At 38.6% G+C, this 21,839-nt stretch overlaps 1 protein-coding gene across 1 annotated transcript; it reads left to right on the top strand.

Moving 5' to 3' along the window:
• The first annotated feature begins 5,713 nt into the window (after positions 1-5,713).
• Positions 5,714-21,016, top strand: ZRSR2 (zinc finger CCCH-type, RNA binding motif and serine/arginine rich 2). The gene is made up of 11 exons (XM_062600935.1): positions 5,714-5,777; positions 7,413-7,492; positions 7,667-7,766; positions 8,081-8,189; positions 8,525-8,611; positions 10,818-10,856; positions 12,685-12,800; positions 15,729-15,942; positions 18,295-18,350; positions 18,539-18,648; positions 19,342-21,016. Exons 1-11 carry the CDS (start codon positions 5,731-5,733, stop codon positions 19,818-19,820), a joined length of 1,437 nt encoding a protein of 478 aa, XP_062456919.1. The 5' UTR covers positions 5,714-5,730; the 3' UTR covers positions 19,821-21,016.
• The last annotated feature ends 823 nt before the right edge of the window (positions 21,017-21,839 follow it).

Genomic DNA, 21,839 nt, shown 5'->3' with positions numbered 1-21,839 from the left:
TTAATGGTTGGTCCTTAAGTTAAAGATTGCTTCAAAAAGACTTTCAATTGTTTCTTTAGCACCAAGAAGTGTGTTTTGAGACTATAAACCAAAAGAGTTTCATAGGAATGACTACTAGAAAGAATATTTTACCTAACAATGGGACTGAATTTATGGGGAAAAAAAATCAGTATTTACTACTTAAAACACTTGGGTTTTCAGGTAATTGAGGATTTACCAGTACACTAATTTAATCTTATTTTTGAAAATCACTTTTAAAAATACTGATATCCGATCTTTTAAAGTCATTAAATCTTACTGATTCCTGGGCATCTGTTTACTTTCTCCAGGCAACCAGTTCTGAGTACAAATCTATTCGATACATTATCTGCTTTGATGTAGAATTTGTAATTAAAAAATAAATAAAAAGAATGTAAATGTTATCAGTTTCTTACTCAATGCACATACATTGCTTTTAGTAACTGGCATTTGAACTCAGCTGTATCACTGAGGGAAGTATTAAGAGTATGTAAGAGGAGAGTGGAAAAGCAGAGCATTTTTTTCCTGCTGCCAGAAATGGAACTGATTGGCAATATGATTCATCACCACTTCTCCCTGTTGTAAACCACTGTAAATTAGTTCTTTCCTTTAGAATCACATGGAGCCAGAGTCAAAGCACACTGAGGTCACGCAACACCCAGCAGAAGCGACCCCAGAGAGTAAGATTGGATTCCCTGCGCAGGGCTGCTGACCTCCAGCCAGGATGGCTGATTTCATTGATTTCTCTTGCTGGCAGGCAGTAAGACAAATGATATTTCTGGCAGAGAGGAGAGGCAGCCAGGAGGAGGAGGGGAGTGATAAACACCCAGGCCTGGGCTCACAGGGAGAGCATCTTGCCACAGCAACTTGGATGCCTTCCAAATGCACCCACTGACTGCCCATGTGCTTATTTAGTTGTATATGCACAGAGCACTGCACGTAATTCATTGCTGTACATCAATAAATCTTTTTCCCAAGCTGTCATGGCTTTTAAACAAGCCAGATAGTCAAGCCTAGACCAGGTATTAGTAGAAAACTAACTTTTATTCAAATCAATGACATTTTTACAGGACTGTCATAAAGAGCACTGCAATTTTTCATGTTACAAATGGACTATACCAGCATAACCTAAAAATACATTTTGCCCCTTATATACTTCTGCAATAAATCTATGTGCATGGATAACTTTCTGCGCAATCTTTTTTTTTTCCCCTCCAATTTTGACCAGATAATGTAATGCTGCTTAAGTATATATTCATTCGCTTGCCTGACTAATCACCAGTTTCTCTGAACATATCACAATCTACATGTGTATGTGCAAGGCATATTTTTTATTTTAGCTTTTATTTAATCTCTAATTAAATTATTTAATTTTTAAATGGTTCGACTTTTATGGTAACTTTGTTTTTTCTAACCTTTGAGTTTCAAGCCATAGCAGTGCTCAGTCTGATGCACAGCCTGCATCTTGGAAATATCATTGAACTAATGCAATGAACTGTTACTGTTCATGTACTCTGTGAATTTGTCTGCCTGGCTGAAAATAATAGGGTATTTTTCAGGGTTTGTGACTTCCAGAAGTTCATACATTATCTGATATACTTAACAGTATACCATAATTTGGACTTTTAAACAAGTCAAGAGAGGACTAAAACTTCAAGAAGGCATATGACTTGTTGAAACAAACAAAACCCTCCCATCATCTTGATGTGATTAGCAATGTACTGTTCTGCTTCTTTCAATGTCTTTGAAATGGAAAATCCCAGGAAAGTAAAATATTGATAGCTATCATATAAGTTAATTAACAGCTATGACCAAACTTAACCTCAGTTTTCAAATTTGACAAATTAACAGTTTTAAACTCCAAGGAAGTTAATCTTTAGTCTTAAATAGTTGTGTTCAACTCTCATGAGGAAAGAGTCAATGTGCTACTGTCAGCATTAGTCAGTCATGGAAATGTACCTAAAGAACCACAGAACTAATTGTACAAGGTGCTTTGCAGTTCCCCAGGCACAGCAGGAACAATGAATGCTATCTTTTGCAGACTTCAGAAGCTGGTGAGATCAGGATCTAAGCAAACGTCAGTATCATCTAATAAACCAGTGCTGGCTGAAATAGGTCTTGTCCAAGCCTCATTATATGGGAGTTCTTCTATTTAACTTTTTGTGGAACAGGGTATTGAATCAGACACACAATCATTGTCATCACTGTAATAACAGAAAAGTAATTTACATTGTCACTGAGTTTTTATTAGTGTTCACAGGAGTACCCGCCATGTGAGAAATCATTTATACCTTGAGACAGTAGCATAGCCATTGGACAGCATGTGAGGAGGACAGGATTCATTCTCCAGAGTTCATATATATTGTCTTGAAATGTGCATTTTGTGGTGAAAAGCATTGAGGATTGCCCACCATGGGGCTAGCACTAAGACTGAATGAGCAGTGACTGCCAGAATAGTGGAGAAGGATGGTACTGTTGCTACCACTTCAATAATTGTTTGTAATACAATCTACAGTCCTGAAGCATCAATGAAAATCCAACACTTCTGTCTCAAACCCATATTTCCTGAATGTCTTCTAATGAACACATATTTTTTACTCATCCAAATCCATGCTACTGATGTACTGCTATGTCCCATGTTTTCCTATTTTCATTTTCTTCAATAAATGGAAAACATAACTCAAGCCATTCCATGAGGATAGTTCTACTCAAGTCTATGGCAATTCAGATGAGACCACTTTTAATATTATCTTTATGCCCGTATCCTTCTTTTTTCCCTCATGGGTTTGGGTATATAACACAAACAGTGAAAAATCTTATTAGCAAATGTCAGTCCACATTGGTAGGAATTTGAAGGAAATGGACACTTGATGAATCATGTGCAAATTAAGCACAAGTTTATGCTTAACAGTGGGAGTGGCTGTACTACAGTGTTCTGAGCTGGTCTACTGTACCATGTACAATTCTGTGCATGTATCTTACTACTATCCATGAAGCAATATGGTGTGTAACTTCAAGCTGAATGAGAAATGTTCCTGTGTTCTGTGCCATTCTGTAAAGTATTATCAGTGCACCTGATACCTATATCATACAGTACTACATATGCCCCATTAGAAGGTGTTAGATACATTTTTGGGGGAAGAAATACAGAAGAGTGATTTCTGCAAACCTCTGGAAGACTCCTGCGAAAATGAACAATGTTTGAAAAGGCTGATGTTCTTTAATGCCAGTGTGAGGGTTAACAAGTACTAACTAGCATGCTAGATTATTTTGGATATGTGAATGGAACTTTCCAGCCCAGAATGGACATACTTGTCTTCTTCTAAAAAAAGTATTTCATAGCCATGCAAAAATTTAGTTGCATGGAATTCTATATCTGTATTTGACCATCAAGCTGCCGTTACGCGCATAAATTGATATGAATAAACAAAGGGAAGAAAAATGCAATTGTATTCCCATTCCAAAGACCCATCACAGCTTCTTCACAATCATTATCACTTACAAAAGTAAATTAAAGATAACACTAAGATCTACTAGTAATTAACATATCTTTGTGTTTTCTTACAAAAAGATCCTCCTTTTCACTATTCAAATACATTACCTTAAGATAGGTAAGCATATTAAAGCAGCTGCTACTACAGAGATGGCCACAGTGAACTGTAGCAGGTTGATCAAAGAAATGATTGAATTTCTCAATATAGACTTATATACAGTGTAAAAGAAGGTGGTCATTATACCACTTATTTTCTTAAGAGGAGGATGAAAAGTTAAAGCCGTAACTCCTTAATAAAAACAGATTTATGGAGCACATTTGGTTATGTTTTTTCAAACTCCTGATGGGTGTATATGGTTTATCAGTTCTGAAGTGCACAATACTGCCATCTCCTGTATCTAAGAAGCAGCATATCTATGTGTTATTTTATATATACATTCTGCATGAGCAAACAGTAAAAGTAACAGTGATATTATCAACTCCTCCATTTTAAAAAATAACCTGGAACCTGAAAGAGACTTTAGTAGTAGTAGAGGTCATGAACCTAAAAATACATTGATCAAATGCCAAGCGCAGCTGCTGTCTACAGCAACCATGATTGCTTTGAATAACTTCACTGAACTTCAGAATAATTTTGTAAGTCACTCATTACACTGTTAATGAATGGTGTAGGAAATTAGTATGATTTTATAAAGCCTGCTCTGGTATACTTCACTGCCAGCAGCTCAGACTACTTATGCAAAACATTATCTCTAGGATATGAGAAGCAAGTATGTATATTACGGTTTATGACAATAATTTAATCAACAATGTAGATTATTAATGACTTTACAAAACGTACCTGAATAAAATCTACAAAATCACTGCCTCCAAAAGTTCAAATTCTGTTTAAAATGCAATCTATAATGCATATCACAAGGAACTGATTACTGACAACTTGCATATTTTGACTCATCGTATCTGTGGCAAGTCTGTACATGACCCATTTCCTGCCATGAAGTATCTTCATAATTCAGATAGGTAGGATGCCTCAGATATGATGATGATAATTTATCAGCAGCATAATTTAAATGCATCACTGCACCTGTTGGGTGTGCCCCAACTACATGAGAAATCCAACTTTTGTAAGCTCTTTGTAAAGCTGTAGGCCAAGGCAGCCATGTATCACAGCAGCCAAGAGCCTCACTAAAAGCTCATCTAATGATGGACATTGTGCACCTCATATTTTCACGAGGATTTCATGAAGCAGCTGCTGCAATACTTACAGAGCATAAGCTGCTAGCAAGATAATAACACCTGAAGAGTATTTATGCAGCACAACACAGTAACGTGCAAAACCACCCCAGCTACTTATGATACTGGATACCATGTGCTGCTTTTCTCTGTAGTGCTGTGAAAATGATCATAATACAAGATCCAGCACAGTCATAATCATCCAAAACTGTTTTTTTCTTCCTCCCACTGCCTTTCATTAATCTACCCACTAAAACCAAAGCTTCAGGTGGATGCTACAACCAATGGAAAATAGCTTAGAAAGAAACACATCATGCCATCAGTCTGGGTGACCCTGAACACACTCCTCTCAGCCAGTCTAGAGCAGCCTGCTTAGAGCAGGGCTCCCTGCCCACTTAGAGTAATCATCTGGCAACAACGGCTGGCCTTCTGGTGTTTGTACAAAGCTGCACACTTGCTCCTGAGCTTCCCCACTTCCCTCCTTTCCCTGACCTGCCTTTTGACAGCTCCATGCCCTTACCACGCGGGTTCCCACACTGCTCCATTCCCTCCCACAGCGCCCCGTGCCTCCCCTTCCCCGCCCCCGCTTTGCTGCAGGCCCCGAGGCGAAGGTAGGCCGCGCTCCGGGCCCAGCCCAGGGTTTTGCGTCTCCTTCAGGCCGAGCCGGTCAGCGGCGACGGGCCCCACGGAGCCGAGCCCCGGGCGAGAGAGCGGCGGCAGAGCCACACCGCGCCCCAGGGAGCAGCCTCGGCTCCTGCCCGCCGGCTGCGCCCAGCCTAGCCTTCTCTTTGGTGTGGGGCCTCTCGGAGCCCGGCTCTGGGGCGGCCCCTCACCAGAGCACGGAGCGGTGAGGCGAGGCGCCCCAACGGCCACGGCCCCACAGCGCATGCGCCCCGACTCCTGCCCACCCGCTCCCGCTCGGGCGCCGGAAGGGATTTTGCGCCCTTCCGCCGTGGCGTCACGTGACATCCCCTTGGTAACGCAAGATGGCGGCGCCCATGTTGCTGCCCGAGTCCCCTCTGGGGAAGCTGAGGTGAGGCCGCGACCGCAGCCGGTGCCGGCCCTCCCGGCGGCCCCTAAGAGAGAGAGGAAACCGCCAGGGAGCGGTTGAGGGGGGTGGCGGCCCGGCCGGGCGCAGGGCCGCCCGCCCGCCCACCGGCGCGGCGGCCTGAGGCCGAGGCCGCCTCGCGGCCGGGCCTGGGAGTGGCGCAGCTACGTGCAGCAGCCGCCATGGCCGCCCGCCTGCCCGGGCCGCCGCGGGGGGGGGGGGGGGGCAGCGGCGGCCCGAGCGGCCGTTGGGAGCGCGGGGGGCGCCAGCGGGCGGGGCCGGAAGCGGGCGAGGGCCCCGGGCCGGGGGCGGGCGGCGCTGCCGGGCCGGGAGCCCGGTGGAGGCCGCGGGGCCGGCCGTGCCCGCCGGCTCCCGGGCGTTGGACTCTGCGCTCCCCGCGGCGCCGCGTTTGCTGGCGCGGCCTCGCTCGCCGGTGCTGTGCAGCCCCAGCGGGAGATGGCGGTGGACCGCGGCGCGGAGGCCTTTGCCCCCTGCCCTCCGGCAGTCTGCCCCGCACGCTCCTGCTACCCAGCTCCGGGGAGACCCTTCTCTCCCCCCCCCCCCCCCCGCCCCCTTCTTCCCTGCGTGTCAGTAGCAGATGAGAAAGCCTGGGAGGAAGGTCTGTCCTCTGATGAGACATAGGACTTGGTGGAGGGGACGCATGGGCTGGATGAATTGTTAGGCTAGCTGAATCTCAGCTGGAGGATTAGGTGTGAGCAGCACACGCAAAGAGGAGTTGCTCTTTGAGTGCAAGCTCTCAGGGTCCTGGATGGAGGACCACCACAGTGTCACTAATGCCCCAGCTGTGCAGGTGGTGACCTTCTGGGTAACCGTGAGCGGAAGGGGCAAAGCTGTGGGTGAGAGTTCATGGCTGCCTGAGCAGCAACTGTGGGACCTTCTAATGTTAGGTAATCTGAAACAGCAACATTTTGATCTTGCTTGATGAGTTGAAGATAGTCATCTCCTCCTATTCTTCTGTTACGAACTGGGGAGAAAGAAGGAGCTGGAATGAAAAATGACAGAAAGTGGGTTGATATGAAGAGGCTTTCAGATACCTTGAGAAGTTTTAGCTATAATGAAAGCATAGTGCTGTTTGTAGGTAAGCCTTGAAAAGTTGTCAGACAGGCAAGGATCAGTCTGACCAAGCTGTGGAAAAATCTGAGATTTAAGAATTATCTGTGGAGAGTGGTATGCGAGCTTTTGGTATCTGTATACTTTCAGACTGTTGTCTGTAGAGAGTATGAAGGGTATTGAGATACCAAGAATTTCTCCCTCAGGTAGGGACTTCCAGAATTTCATACCCTGTAGAAGAGAGAAAGACCATGTGCTGAAAGGGATGCCAAAGCTTCAGAATAAGGGGATCTTTAATTTTTTTGTTGCTAGTCTCATCTAGTGACAAAGTTTCAGAAGCAGAGGCCAGCTGCTGCTGGCCACATGCAACTCTTAACAGCATAGCACAGATTTTATTGAAATCTTAGATATCTCTGTAGAGTTATTGTTTCGTATAGATATTTGTTAATTTTGCGGTGTGTAGGCTTTATATTGCTGATATAATTGAGTGCATTTATGACAATAAAGTTCTTTGGCTGTTGTAACATAAAAATACTCTGTCGCCTTCAGCCATCAAAAATACAGAGCTATTCTGAAGAAAGAAAAGCGGAAAAAAAAGCGTCAGGCACTTGCCAAACTGAGAGATTCAGGTAAGTGTGAAGTGTTTTGTATTTTGTATTGTCAGTTGAACTGATGGTGAATTTTTTCCTTGCTTTCATTTTTATTACTTGTTTTAAACAAGACATCATTTTGTGTATTGCTGCTTATAACATCTGATCATTTAGATGCATTGTTTCAGTCTTTTTTTCCCTTTTTTTTCTCAGAAGCTACAGAAAAAGATGAGTCAATATCTGAGGAAGAAGAGGAGGAACTGGAAGAAGAGGAAGAAGAAGAAGAAGAAGAAAAAAAACTTGAGGCAGAAAGGTCAAAAATCTCAAAATTAAAATCAAAATTCTAGAAATTAAAATATATACAGTAAATAAATTTCTGGTCATTTCCACTGTAAAACAGAATTTATTTTCTATATTTTAGGGTATACAGTTTTTTCAAAGTATTAATATTTCCCATAGAAATTCCTGTTTTAAGGAATATCAGATAAGCTGCAGTTAAAGCTGAACTACAGAATTTGAATTGTGTGTTTTGGTTGTTTGGTTTGTCACATGAAAGTATGTGCAACAATTGCATAGATTGTGGATAACCATTACATTTCCCGAAGTGGTATCTGGTTCTGTTGGCAGACAAAAACTACATGAGCAGTGGTTGCTAAGAGAAGAAAAGGCCCAAGAAGAGTTCAAGCTTAAGAAAGAAAAAGAAGAGGCGGCAAGAAAACGTCAAGAAGAAGAAGAGGTGATGTATAGAATGAGAATTATGGTTGTTTGGCAGTAAGGGAAGTTTAGTGTAACATCTTCTACTTTTCCTTAGCAGACCTAGTTTTCCTGACGTTGATATGGTTGAAAGTATAAGTTTTTCTTTCATTTTTTTTCACTTTAGAAGAGCAAAATTAAGAATTTTCTAGCTATTTTTTTAAAAAAAGGTTCTTCAAAAAGATTTTCTCCAGAGGTTTGTTTACTTATGACTGAATGAAAACTTGATGATCAAAGAGTAACATAACATGATAGTTTTGAACTTGGCTACAATGATTATAAAGCATTTATTTGTTTTCTATAATTTTTGTCCTAAAGAGAAAAATCAAAGAAGAATGGGAAGAACAGCAAAGAAAAGCAAGAGAAGTGGCACAGCAGAAGCAACAGCAGAAGAGAGAAAGAGAGGTGATTCCCACAGTGGGAGGATAAACATGTTACATATCCTCTCACATTATCAGATGCAACAGTTTATGCATGTTGAAGAAGCATTTTATTCTTAGTAAAAGCATAAATGTGTTAGTTACTTCCTCTTTCTGTTACTTCCTCTTTCTGTTCTATCTAAATTGCTGAAAATATTCTTCATCAATACAGATGACTAATGAATTCATATACCTAAAAGGAAAACTATTTTTAATGCATCTGCTTACTCATAACATGTTTCCTCTGTAGTTTTTGACATTGGCTAAACACAAAGGTGCATTGTCAGTGCAAGTTCTGATATGTGCCCTTTTTGCATTTTGTGTTGAAGACAATCCTTATTTAGTGTCTTACATGAACACAATCAGTGCTGAAGAAAATTTCTTAAAATTGTATGGAATATGGTACATTGCTGCTGTTCCTTAACATAGTTCTTAATTAAAAGATATATTGCAGCTCTCCTTAACCTGACTCATCCAGCAGGATGTATCTTTTTTTTTTTTCCCCCAGAGCTCCTTAAGTGGGACAGAAAAATATACTGAAGATACTAGTCATTGATGGAATTTCTGTTAACTGTACCTTCTTCTTAAGTTTTAGATTTTGAATGACAGGAATGTGAGATGCACTGTACAAAAATCCAAAGTGAGGTCTGGTCTGTCATCAATAAGGGGGCTTGCAGCTTTATAGGATCTCTTTCTCATTAGCTTCTGTACATCTTCAAAAGAAACAGAATTCTAGCCATTTCTTTTGGTGATGTCTTGCTAAAAATGCTGTGGATTCACTAGTTTCCTGACTCTAGGCACAGTAGGAGAAAAGAAGTGAGCAAAGAGTATTCTCTTCTGCATTTAATGATTGATAGCGTCATTGGTTATGTAACGCTTCCATGATGATGAGAAAGGACAGCAGTTTTTGTATTTCTTGTCTGTCTTCTTCTTGCATTAAGTGGCCCTTTCTCTCTTTGCAGAGTAGGGAGAGAAAATGTTTACATCCGTGACTTAAGGTTGAGATGTGGTTAGATAGAATTAAATCCCACTGTTAGTGTGATTCTGTTCCTTCTTTCTCTTTTCATATGGGTTTGTCTGATATCCGAGTTGCCTAATTGGTTCCCTGAATTAGTGGAAGCTGCTTTCTATGTTTTTTTTTGTTGTTGTTGTTTTGTTTTTTTTCTCTCCCTTGATGACTATTTTACTGGTTTAGTGAGCCAAATTGGCTCATGGAGGGCTTTGACAAGCACCTAGAGGCAGGCTGTGGGAGTGCCCAGCTGGGCACCCCCATTTCAGCAGCTAGGAGTTGTGAAATTGATTTATTTTGTCTCATGAAAGAGCATCTTATTCAAATTCTGATTTTATTAATTTATAAAAGTCTTTTTCCCCCTCCATAATATAGGAAAACAGATTTTTTTTTTTTTTAACAGCATGGATAATATCTGACGTACATTATGATTAATACCAGATGCTCTCTGGGTCCTCATCTTGGATTGCATCTTTTTTTCTTTTTCTACTTGGTCGTCGTCTTTGTTAATTAATTCTCTTGCAAATTAGCATAATGCTAATATACATTCCTGTGTTGCTTTTGTATAAATGTCTTTATTTTTGGAACTTTCTGGAATAATTTTATTAGAGCTGGTTTCAAGTTAGCCCTGAAAAATGGCTTTATTGCTTTGTTCATCTCACTTAGAGGAGGAAAGGGAAGGCGTGTCCTCTCATCTTCTTCATGTTTGCAATACTAGACAAAGTAAAACTCACCAGATTTCTGATAGCATTTCCTGACAGCTACTCGTTTTGCTTTAACAGAGGCTCAGTAAGCAACATGTTTTCTTTGTGTTACAAAATGTTCTAAGTTAAGAAGTTTGGCACAGCTAAATGATTATGTATTTAACAGTAACTAAACAGAGTGCTAGTGCAAAAGGTATATTTAAGTATTGATTAGTTTAATGGTAGTCTAAAAAGAGAAAATTCAACTTTAAGTTCTCTAGCATTTAGATTAAAATATCATCTACATGAAAGTTGTCAGATGTATCCTTTAACAGCTTTGCAGAGTGTGAGGTACTACAGAGCAAAAGTCAAACTTCTGTAAAACTCATCAAACTTCATTACGTGTAATCAGTATTGCAAATTAGGTTCTTAACTAAAGAAACCAGATGTTTTGCGTGTCCTCAGGGTTTTCACTAGTCCTGTGTTTGCACCATTTATAGGCAGCTGTGCAGAAGATGCTGGATCAAGCTGAAAGCCAGGTATGTTCAGAGGCTTATGAAAAAAAAGAAAAAAAGAAAAAAAAAAAAAAAAAAGAAGAATAATTTAATTGCTACCTGATGTTGGCCTTCTACTGTGTTCTCCATCTGCTCTGAAGAACTTAACGGCCTGAGTAAACTTAGTATGCAGTGATTTACATTAGCTATAAGTAATGTATTTATTTGGTATAACATAATTAAGCATATTTCTGGCAGTTTGGTGGCCATGCAGTTGTGCATACTCATTCCGGCTCAAGAGATTTGAGTCTAAAATGAATCTGGAAATTGTTTTGTGTGCTCTTTAAAAACTGTACATGATGGTATGTTTGTGAGTTAGAATTCTAAATAAATCTGCCAGTCCTTCTGAGTGACAAGACAGCTTGCTTTTTAAGCAGATGGCAGGCTCTGAATCAAAGTATTCACAGAGAGGGCACAACTCCTCTTTAAAGAAAAAGAGAGAGAGAGAGTGTGTGTGCACTTACTGCTTGGGTGCTTGGAAGAGCACAGATCCCAAGCTCACAGCATGCAGTAAGGAAAACTGCAGTCATCCTATTTTGAATCTTAGAGAGGTTGAATTAGTCTTTCCTTTTTCCTTAAAGAATAACATGACTTTTTATCTCTGTCATGTAGTTAAATTTGTGTAGATTTTTGTTCTACTTAATTTTCAGATTTATGCAACAGTTTAAGCTTTACCCTAGTTACCAGTTGTTCATTGATTGCATTAACTACATTGGAATTGCATTGAGATCCAAATTATAATTAAACTGATGTTTTACTCTGTGCTATGAGTAGAAAACTACTCTGAACTATTAATTTCCTAGAGCTCAGAACATATATTCCTGCAAGGGAAGGTGAGGAAATGTAGTCTATTAGAGCCTTCATACAAAACGAAGGGTTCAGGTTCTCACTTTTCGCACTGTTCAAATGACAGTGGTGGTTTATTGAGAGGAAATTGTGGCTGAGAATAATGAGCCTGGTGGCAGGCTCAAATGCTGAATTAAACACATTTTTCAGTTGGAGAACTTAGGCTGCTCAGCTTCACAAGTCTTTTGGCTAATAAAAATGAAAATTCCCTTTTAGAAGTCTATATTCTGAGGTTTTTTTGTGGTCAGTCAATACTTGCAACTTGATAATCATAATCTGATTTTCAGAAATCTTAATGTAATGGCCTTAGATAAGCAATATGGAAGCTTTTAATCACGGTACTAACTATGAATTTATTTTGTTGCTGTTGTTTTAATTCTGGCCTTTAGCAGGTTACTTCTTCATTTGCCTTTCCTTTCCTATTTATGTGAAAAGTGTTAGTGATAACCTTGCTGAGCTTTGAGTTTTTGAAAAGACAAACAAGAAATAGTCTCAGCCTTCCATCTGCTTCATGGATGCACTGCTATTCATAGGTGACTACTGGAGTGAAGTAACTAACTAGGTTAGATGAATGGTAAAAATCTGTCCCACTATTTGTAGTTTTCATAGATGACAAATGAAATTGTTGATTGAGAAGCAAATAATATCATAACTGTGATGGTTATAAAATCTTTAAAAAGTTTGCCCTCAGCAAAAGAAAATATTCAAATTGAAATTATGAATATAAATTTCTTAAAACTGAGCAATCATTAAGAAAAAAGGTTTCCATTGACAGAGACCTGAGGCGGGACGCTTTGTAAAACTATGCTTAAATAGTTTCAAGTTTGCCTTTCTAGTAAAGGAGTACTCATAATTGCATGTGAATTCAATTGATGTTTTTACTTTGACATTACATTTCTTTATTATTTTCTAATTTCTATGTGTTTTAATTGGTTTTTTTTTTTTTTTTTTTTTTTTTTTTTTGCAGCTGGAGAATGGTATTACCTGGCATAACCCAGAGCCCCCAGAGAATATAGGAACAGAAAAGGACAGAGCAAATTGCCCATTTTATATTAAAACAGGTTCCTGCCGATTTGGAGACAGGTAATCAACTTAATATTTACCATCATAAAAATGTTCTGGAGGAATGAATGGGAGGCAACCCATTAGGTCATACGCAAACTGAAGAAATCTTGCTTTATAAATTACTGCCATGTATTTGGGTAGGATATCCATTCTGGTACTAGATATTGAGAGCAAACTCATTGCCTGGCTGGAATTGAAGCATCTATTGTTGTGGCATACTGAGAATATACTCTGATTCCAGCGGTCAAACTGACTTTACTTCAGTTCAGGCAGATGCAGAGATACATTCAGTCAGAACATATGTGATTTCTGCTGTTGGTGCAGGTCTGAAGGAACTGATCAGATGACCTGGTCAGATGGTGGGTGTCTTTTTTTTTTTTTTTTTTTTTTTTTTTTTTTTTTTTTTTTTTTTTGGACTAATTTGCATTTGCAGCTTTTTTTTTTTTAGGACACACACACACACACACACACACACACACACGCACACACTGACCATAGCAAATTAGCATACAGCTGCATAATTGGGAAAGGTGTGCAACTTCCAGAATTCCCATATTTGTACACTGTGTGAGTCTGTGATGTGTTCATTCTTGAATCTCATATAGTGTTGTGGCTACCCTATCTCAAAATGAAATAGAGTAGAAGGTAAGAAAAGAGAAAGAATAAAAGGTGATAGAGATGAGCTTCTGTAGGAGGAGTGACTAACTACTCTAGGCTCTTCGTTTTAGAAGAGGTGATGGAAGCTGGGTGTGGTAGAAGAACATTGAACTCAGAATGGGAAGGATTATTTACTTTTATTATGAAACAGTTTAATTAGCTGTCCCTGAGCTTTTTCAAGCTTTAAAGAAAGTACTTTTTTTATATGCAACATAATTACTGAGCTTGTTGCTACAAGATGTCATGGAGGCCACAAATACAAATAGGTTTATGGAGTTCAACAGGGATCATTAAAGATGATGACCAAAATGCAGCATCTGGCTAGGAAATCCCTGAATTTGTGTGTTAAGGAGGAACAACACCTCAGCAGGGAAAGACTGCAATACTTACTAGATAAACATAAATTCAGCATAAATTAATAAGGCCATTATTATTAACTTGTATCGCTGAAATATATGTGGTCCATCTATTTAAGTATTCTTTATCCCAAAAGTAATTTGTTTTAGAGTGATCTATATTATGGATAATTATAATTTAACTCTGTGGAAGCTTCAAGTCTGTATCTAGTTTCTGTTTTGAAACTTAAGCCAGCTATTTCATTGCAGACAGTGTTTTTGCTGTCCAACTTTTAATATTTAGTTCTTTGCCACCCTTGTAGTATTTCTATTTTGGCACTATTTAATGGAGATAACCTCCTTGAGTTAATTATCGATTGGATAAAAAACAGTTTTACTTCAAAATGTTGTTTTAATAAACTTAGTAAATACATACTGAGAAACATCATGTTCTACCCTGTTTCTCTTGCCTGTAGTTGCTGGCTGGTTTCAACTCCCTCTCATTCACCATCTTTCCTCTTTACATACCTACTTCTTTCCTGTTGTGGTCATTTCAGCCTCTGGCATTGACTATAAGTTGGTGGACTGAGGTACAGCTAGGGTAAGGACTGGAGAATGGCGTGGAAGCTGAAATGGACAAAAAAACTGGTAATTCAGTGCCAGTATTATCAGTAAAATAATAGTTGAATATTGTCAAAGATAACTCTATTTTGAGGAAGATAAAGCTGTCTGAGTTCATCTTTATTAATTTCCCCAGTAACTCAGGCCCTAATGTATATAGTATTTGTTTTTGCATCATTTTCCTTGGGCTTGCTATCGTTCTGCCATGCACTAATCATTATGCACTACTGTTTGTCATTCTGTGTACAGACAATAATAGTTGGCTATAATATTTTGAGTTCTATAATCCATATAGAATACTGAAGTAAGACAATTTTTAAAATTCAAATCAAATTCATTGTCTTCTTTCTTTTTGAACGCTTAAGTTCTAAACTGGAAAGTATGAGTCAATTTCTGACTTATTGGATGTGGGAAGAAATTTTCTATCTGAAGTCTGGGCAGTAATAGCCCATTTCATGACTTGGACTTCCCCCCAGTTGCCTGTGCTTTTCCACTGCTAGATAAGAGAGTAGAGTAGTCCAGCTGTTTTTCTGATCATGTCATGAAAAGCAAAATGTGTTAAAGAGTACATGACTTAGTTACTTGGGGAAGTGTTTGAAACTGAGATTATAAAACACAGTGAAATAAACAGGGGGGTTAACATCTGTGTGCTTACCAAATCTAAAGGTTTGTGAACGACAATTGTTTCTTAGTGTGGGGGGGAGGTAGCCTGAAGACAATATGCAGTAAAGGAGATCTAACACTTCTATGGCAGCCAGGAAGATGCAGATTAAGAGAAGACTTCTTCATAATATGTATTTGTTAAAAGGAGGAAAAATATCCGTCTGGTACTCATCCAGCTCCAGGTCTAGATTTCCCTCCCTCCTAGACCCCCTTTCCCACCCCGAAATTTGGTAAGAACAATTTCAGTAAAAGTTGTTTAATTTACTAATAAAAGAGCAGAGACTTTCTTTAAAATATCTTAAAAGTTGTATTTTTGTAAAGGCTTCCAGAAATGGGGAAAACATTCAAGCTTAGCAGCCTAAAAGGAAATGACTTTGGTTCTTCATATATCATTCCAGTCTATAATAGTTCTTGCAGACCAATGCTTTTTTTTTTTTTTTTTTTTTTTTGGTAAGCAAAAAGATCTTTATCTATGGCAGAAAGCATTAAGATTACATGGAAACTCACTTCTGAAAATCCTATTTTAGTAATTGAAATATGGTCTACTAATGAACCTTCCTTTGTAATGCAAAACTGTTACTCAAAATGGCAAGTGTCTGCAATTTTAACAGGTGCAGCTTTTGCTGAAAGTGAAAATCTTTTGTTTTCTTTCTTTACTGCAAATATCCAGGTGTTCTCGCAAGCATAATTATCCAACATCTAGTAAGACGCTACTCGTCCGAGGAATGTTCCTTACTTTTGGCATGGAGCAGTGTCGGAGAGACGACTATGACACAGACGCGAGTCTTGAATACAGTGATGAGGAGACCTACCAGCAGTTCTTGGAGTTCTATGAGGATGTTCTCCCTGAGTTTCAAAATGTGGGGAAGGTTGTTCAATTCAAGGTATGCGTATAAGTGCAGCAGTCTGTTAAATTCTTAGCATGCATCATGTAAGGTGCGTTTTACTTGTCTTAACTGGAGTTTCATGCAGCATGCGATATCGTATAGTTCTCTAATGTAAACGGAATTTAGCTGTCTTTACTGCAAACTATGCATCTCTTATGGCACCTATGCCTGTGTCACTGCCATTATGGAGCATTATCTTATTCTGGATAAATCCTCTTTCCCCTCACCTCTAAACTTTTATAAAAGCTAATGCTAAGGCAAATTTGGAAGATGTGCACGCAGCTCAGTAGTCCACTTACCTCACTGTCCCCTCCTTACTTAGCCTGTGATTGACCTCAGAGAGCCTAGGGACTTTTAGAGAAAATATAAAGGTAGGTCAGCTATTGCATGTGTACTCCTTAAAGCAATGCCTGAGCAATGAAATAGTAGGGCTGTAAAATGTATTTGGGGTATACATCTAAAGAATGTGATTTTAGGACTGCTGGAGTAAAACTCAATGATGAACAGAAAAGGTACTAGGTATTTCAGTAGCAGGAATTGATTTGAACTGGCTGTATTAGGAAAAGGTATGTTATATAAATATGTTGAGATATTTCACCCATCTTGAGTTTTTGTACCTAGTTCACTGAATTGTTCCTCAGTTCTTCCCATTTACGTTAAAATTTCCTATGGCGGAAAGAAGATGTATCTGTAAATGGAGACCTCGGAGATGAATGATATGTATTAACAGACCCAGGCTGCCCCAAAAGGTGCCATTTGGATGGTGAAATACCCTTATAGCAGAACCTACTGCAGCATCCCATTCTGCTTGCCACTCCTGAATGTCTTCTTGAAGTCACTAGGAGGCATGCAGTGTCTTTTTTCCTTTTGTTTCTTGCTATTGAAAACTGCCTCAGAATTGAAATTTTTTTAGTATTTCGAGCAAGAAGAAAGTGAAGTAGAAAAAGTGAATTTTCAACAGTTGTATTGATGAGCTTTGTAAGTAAGAAACGTCCGCTTGTGTGAAGGAGTATCTCCTTATTTTGACTTGCGGAATATTAGCAAATGGTACTCTGTCCTTTAAGGTGGGATATAGATTCCGACTGGAGTTAATGGGTTGAAATGCTGCCTTACTCAGTTGAAAATCTGAGTTTGGTTATCTTTGGTGTGTAATACGTAAATATCTTGGGTCTTTACAGCTGATAATCAAGTAAGAGCTTTTAGCATGGCATTTCTCAGTTTCTGAAGTAATTGTGCAACTGTAATTTGATTCTTCTGGTATTTTCATTTTATTATAGATGTTTAGAAATTGTTTGTTGGCTGCAGAGATCTCAACTGTGACGGAGTGGTCTCTGCTGCCATTTGGAATCAAACTATACACACACTTCTTTCAATGGACTTCCATTTCCTAAGTAGCCTGGGGTTTTATTCTTGTTTATTCTTTCTGGAGTGCTATTCTAGAATCTCACTGGAGGATCCAGAAAAAACACAGTTCTTACAATTTTCCACCTAAATGTGTCCATGGCAGTTATTCTTGTGTGTTTTTGTGTTGACGTGGTTATTTATCTCAAATAGTTCATCTACTTGTTCTGTAATACTTAATTAAAAAATTGCATGCTGTTGTTCCGGAAGTCCTTGCCTAATTCAGTGCTTTCAGGGTGAATCAGAGTTCAGTGATGAAACAAGCTGCTTGCCTCATTTGGTATGGAAATAGAAGGACTGGAGACAAAAGAGGCTGGTTTCACACTTCTGCCATGAACAACTGGATTCTAGCCTGCTTGGGCCTGCCCATCTCGGAATCCCTGGCAATTAGTAACAAGCTTTTAGAAATAAAATTGTATTTTCAGAGATTTAGATATGCCTGGAATTCTAAATTGTTATGAAAAATCTTGTTTCAGAAAACTGGACGTTCAAAACTTTTGACTTCAGCTTTTCCAGCTCATCTTGCAGGGGTGCTAGGTAGCTATTAACTATTCTAACGATGCTTTTGCCATAATGAATCCCACATAAAAGCTAATAAGGATACTAATAATTGTTTTCAGAGAAGGATTTGGCTGTTGCTCAGTAGGGTTGGCACGGACTAAAGTGCAAGGCAGCTTGAGTACAGGCTATCTTGTAGACTAAATGAAGCAGAGGTCCCAGCATTAATTAAAGCAAAATGCTGGAAACATGTAAGCGTAAACCAGAAGGGCTTTTCTTCTGATCTGAACACTTAATTTTAGTAAAATAAAAGCACTGAAGAACTGAAAATTATGTATATGTTCATATTGCTATGTTGTCATAAATCAGAACAGTGGTAATGCCACATGCTTGAGCTGTGGTATAGCATTGGTCTTCAATTGCCCTAACTTACTGTTTCATTCCCTTTAGGTCAGTTGCAACTATGAGCCTCACCTGCGAGGAAATGTGTACGTCCAGTACCAGACGTAAGTATTTTCAGTGTTACCAAGTTTTATGACTAAAGTCCAGAGCACAGTAATAAACGTTGTTTTTATAGTATGTGGGATTCATTCTCATATTGCAATGGGAGCACCAAATTGGTAAGTGACTACTTAAATGATTGCAGCATGATAATGTTACAGGCTGGGTTTTTTTGTTCCTTTCTTTTGTAAAGGGAGAAGGATTGTCAGGCAGCTCTTGCTCTATTTAGCGGACGATGGTATGCAGGACGACAGCTTCATTGTGAATTTTGTCCTGTGACAAGATGGAAGACTGCTATATGTGGTGAGTCGCAAACACTTAGAAAAGAGAATGTGTGCTGCTGAAAGACTTTACTGAAAAGAACTGGCCTGTGGCTTTCAGATCTAATTAATGTTGCAGTTACATTTCATTTGTGTTTGGAAGACAAATAATGCTTGTGTATATTTAGAAAGAAAAGGGAGTATTCATACCATGTCACATAAGTGCTCAAGTTATCTTAGTCGATGCATCTTGGACGGGAGAAGAAAATTTGGATCATAGCTTTGGATATAATAGCATATAGGAAGTACTAATTTATCTCTTTCAAACACAGCAACAGTTTTTGAGCTATCAACAGTTCTTAACAGTAACTATCAGATTTGATTTTTTTGCATTTTTATTCTTAGGAAGATTATAGTAGTAAAATTATTTATGAAGATTGTTTTAATTAAAGCCTTAGTAGCTAGTTTAAATACATGTTAGAAAGGTAATATTTAGAAAAGTTACTATTGTAAAAAGAATCTTGCATTAATTAAACTGATAGATCCTCAGATGCATGTTTTTTCTGTTGAAAGAAGGAAAATGCAGTGCATTAAGTGTCTTTCCAGCAGGCATATAATGAAGAAACAAATCTAATAGTTAGGCCTGGTTCCTAATTGCAATTGTGTTGTGTTTGTGATAGATTAAAAAAAAAAAAAAAAAGGAGAAAAGAAAAGCAAACTAATAAATCTGTTGCAGGCTTATTTGAAAGGCAGAAGTGTCCAAGAGGGAAACACTGCAACTTTCTTCATGTATTCAAAAATCCAAACAATGAGTTCTGGGAGGCCAATAGAGACATACGTATTTCTCCTGAGCGGACTAATCAGTTGTCTAAAAACTCTGAAAGGAGAAACAGAACAAGCCATCGTGATGACTATTACAGCCGGTCGAGGAGAAGGGGCAGCCCTAGCCCAGAACATTCTTACCGAAGAAATGGAGAATCGGAGAGAAAAAAGAATAGCCGCAAAAACAAGAGAAGACGCCGGTCTGGCAGGTCGAGAAGCCGAGAAAGGAGGAGATCCCGCAGCAGAGGGAGAAAGAGGAGAGGCCATAGTCGCAGCAGAAGTCATAGTCGAACACGCAGTAGGAGCAGAAGTCGGAGTTCTCGATCCAGGAGCAGGGGTAAAAAGAGATCAAGCAGCAGAGGAAAAAATAGTGAAACTCCTAAAACAAAGTGAGAATTACTTTTAGAAATTGCTAATTGATCAAACTTAGAGCTGACAAAAAAAATCTTTCCAATAGGGCACCAGATATATTTGAGTTACAAATAAAGTGTTCTTGCACATTAAAATCAGTTTCTTCCTAATAAAGGAACCTAGTTTATTGTGTGCTAAGCTTCAGAAAATTAAGATTTTAAGTCCTATTAAGGTGTGAATGTCAAGTACTCTAGCTACTCTGTCCCTCTGAACTACTGCAACATCTGGATGCATACTGAGTGCAAAATAGAAAGAGAAGTAAAGCTTATTTGGTAAACGCTTATTTCTGTGTTACGTGTGTGTTAAGTGTTCACTGTTCCCATAAGGAGTTAGTTCAGAACAGCCAGTGTGCTGTAAATTCTCACCACAGCATACTGCAAATCTAAGTCTGTAAAAGACAACCATATATATTTACCGTATGTTTATGGGAAATCTCGTTCTAGACAAAGTAAATATAATCATGTTATTATGAGCTGGAGAAAAGAGATCTAAAGCTCCAGCACAGAAGAAACTTTTTTTTGTACAGTACTTGACCAGTAGGAGCTTTGTGGTCGCAATTGTTGGATTACTCTCTCTCCTGTGACTGAGCTGCTGAGCTAACTGCCTGTAAGGATTGCAGTAGACCAAAATTAAGTAGGAAGTACACAGAAGAACAATCCATTTATTCAGTACCCTAATCCCCAAGTAAGAGTGGAGACCACGCACTTGTAATTCTAGAGTGAAAATAGAAAATACTCTTTGTTGCATAGCATTTGTTGTTAAAAAACAACCTGCCTAATTTATGATGCAGTAGTTAAAAAAGAAAGAAAGAAAGAGAAAAAAAAAAAAAAAAAAGATGTGTAAATCTGGTAACTGAAGTTGCAAATGTAGTAGTAAAGGCTAAAGATGATTGCAGAGATCTTGCAGAGTGGCTAAAGAAACTGAAGGATTTATACCTGAAATAATACTTCAGTTTTTGTGGGAGGAAGACTTGGTTAAACTGTTTTTTTTTTTTTTTTAGGCTTATTTTACATACAGGTTCAGGCACCCTACTGCCTAGCTTCCCTACAGTCAAAGTGGAGAGTAGTGTACCTAAAAATGAAGTTATCAGGACAAAACGTTTTTGAAGTGACAGTTATATAACAAAGTAACTGTAATTAGCAAAGTCCTTAAAAAATAAATATTTCTTCAATTTTGAATGAGAGATTTGTGCTGTTAAATGAACGGTACTTCACACTGTTTAACTTCAGGTATTTAACTTAGGCACCTAGGCATCTTTATATATTCAGAGAGAGAAATGTTCAGAAAGAGTTCATGGCACTTTTAAGGTGCAGGTGCTCTGAATCGTCCGAATAGGAACCTCCCTCTCCTCAGCTTCTCCAAAGAACTTCAGGATACAGCTGAGGCCACCTAAGTTAGAAGCCTAAAGTAGACAGGAAATACTCCCAAACAGGTATTTGTTATGAATTCAACAATATAGCAGAAATTCCAGTAGAAAATCTGGATATCCAAATTTTACCATAGCATTCCTCACAGCAAGAACTCTTTTCCCCCAGAATAGATAGAGTGAACATTTGCTTCTGGATATATAAATATATATATATATATACACATATATACACACACATATATATATATATATATATATATATTTGCTTTTTTAAATGCATACTGCACCTAGCATGCTGATTTTACATTTTCCTTCTTTCATGTGTAACTGTTGTCCAATATGGAGTAATACAACGGAAGTGCTATATATTGATGTTCAGTTCAAACCCGACTTTCACTATATATTGTCATAACTGTAGGCAGAATTGTAGCTTAGTTAATTTGATTAAATGTTTTAGTTATTAACAGATGTAGGAATTGTAATTTAATAGCATAACTTTTGAAATAATGTAACTTCATTTGAAAGGCATATTTTGAAGGATAGACAGCACTAAGTTTTAAATTATATTTAAAAAATTTGTGACAACCAGTTTTTCATACTGTATCTTTTCTGACTAGACCTTAAGGACAGAT

This window comes from Rhea pennata, chromosome 1 (assembly GCF_028389875.1).
Source record: "Rhea pennata isolate bPtePen1 chromosome 1, bPtePen1.pri, whole genome shotgun sequence".
Taxonomy (NCBI): Eukaryota; Metazoa; Chordata; class Aves; order Rheiformes; family Rheidae; genus Rhea; species Rhea pennata.
Note: the sequence above shows the minus strand (reverse complement) of the source record. Positions and strands in the feature narration are given on the sequence as shown.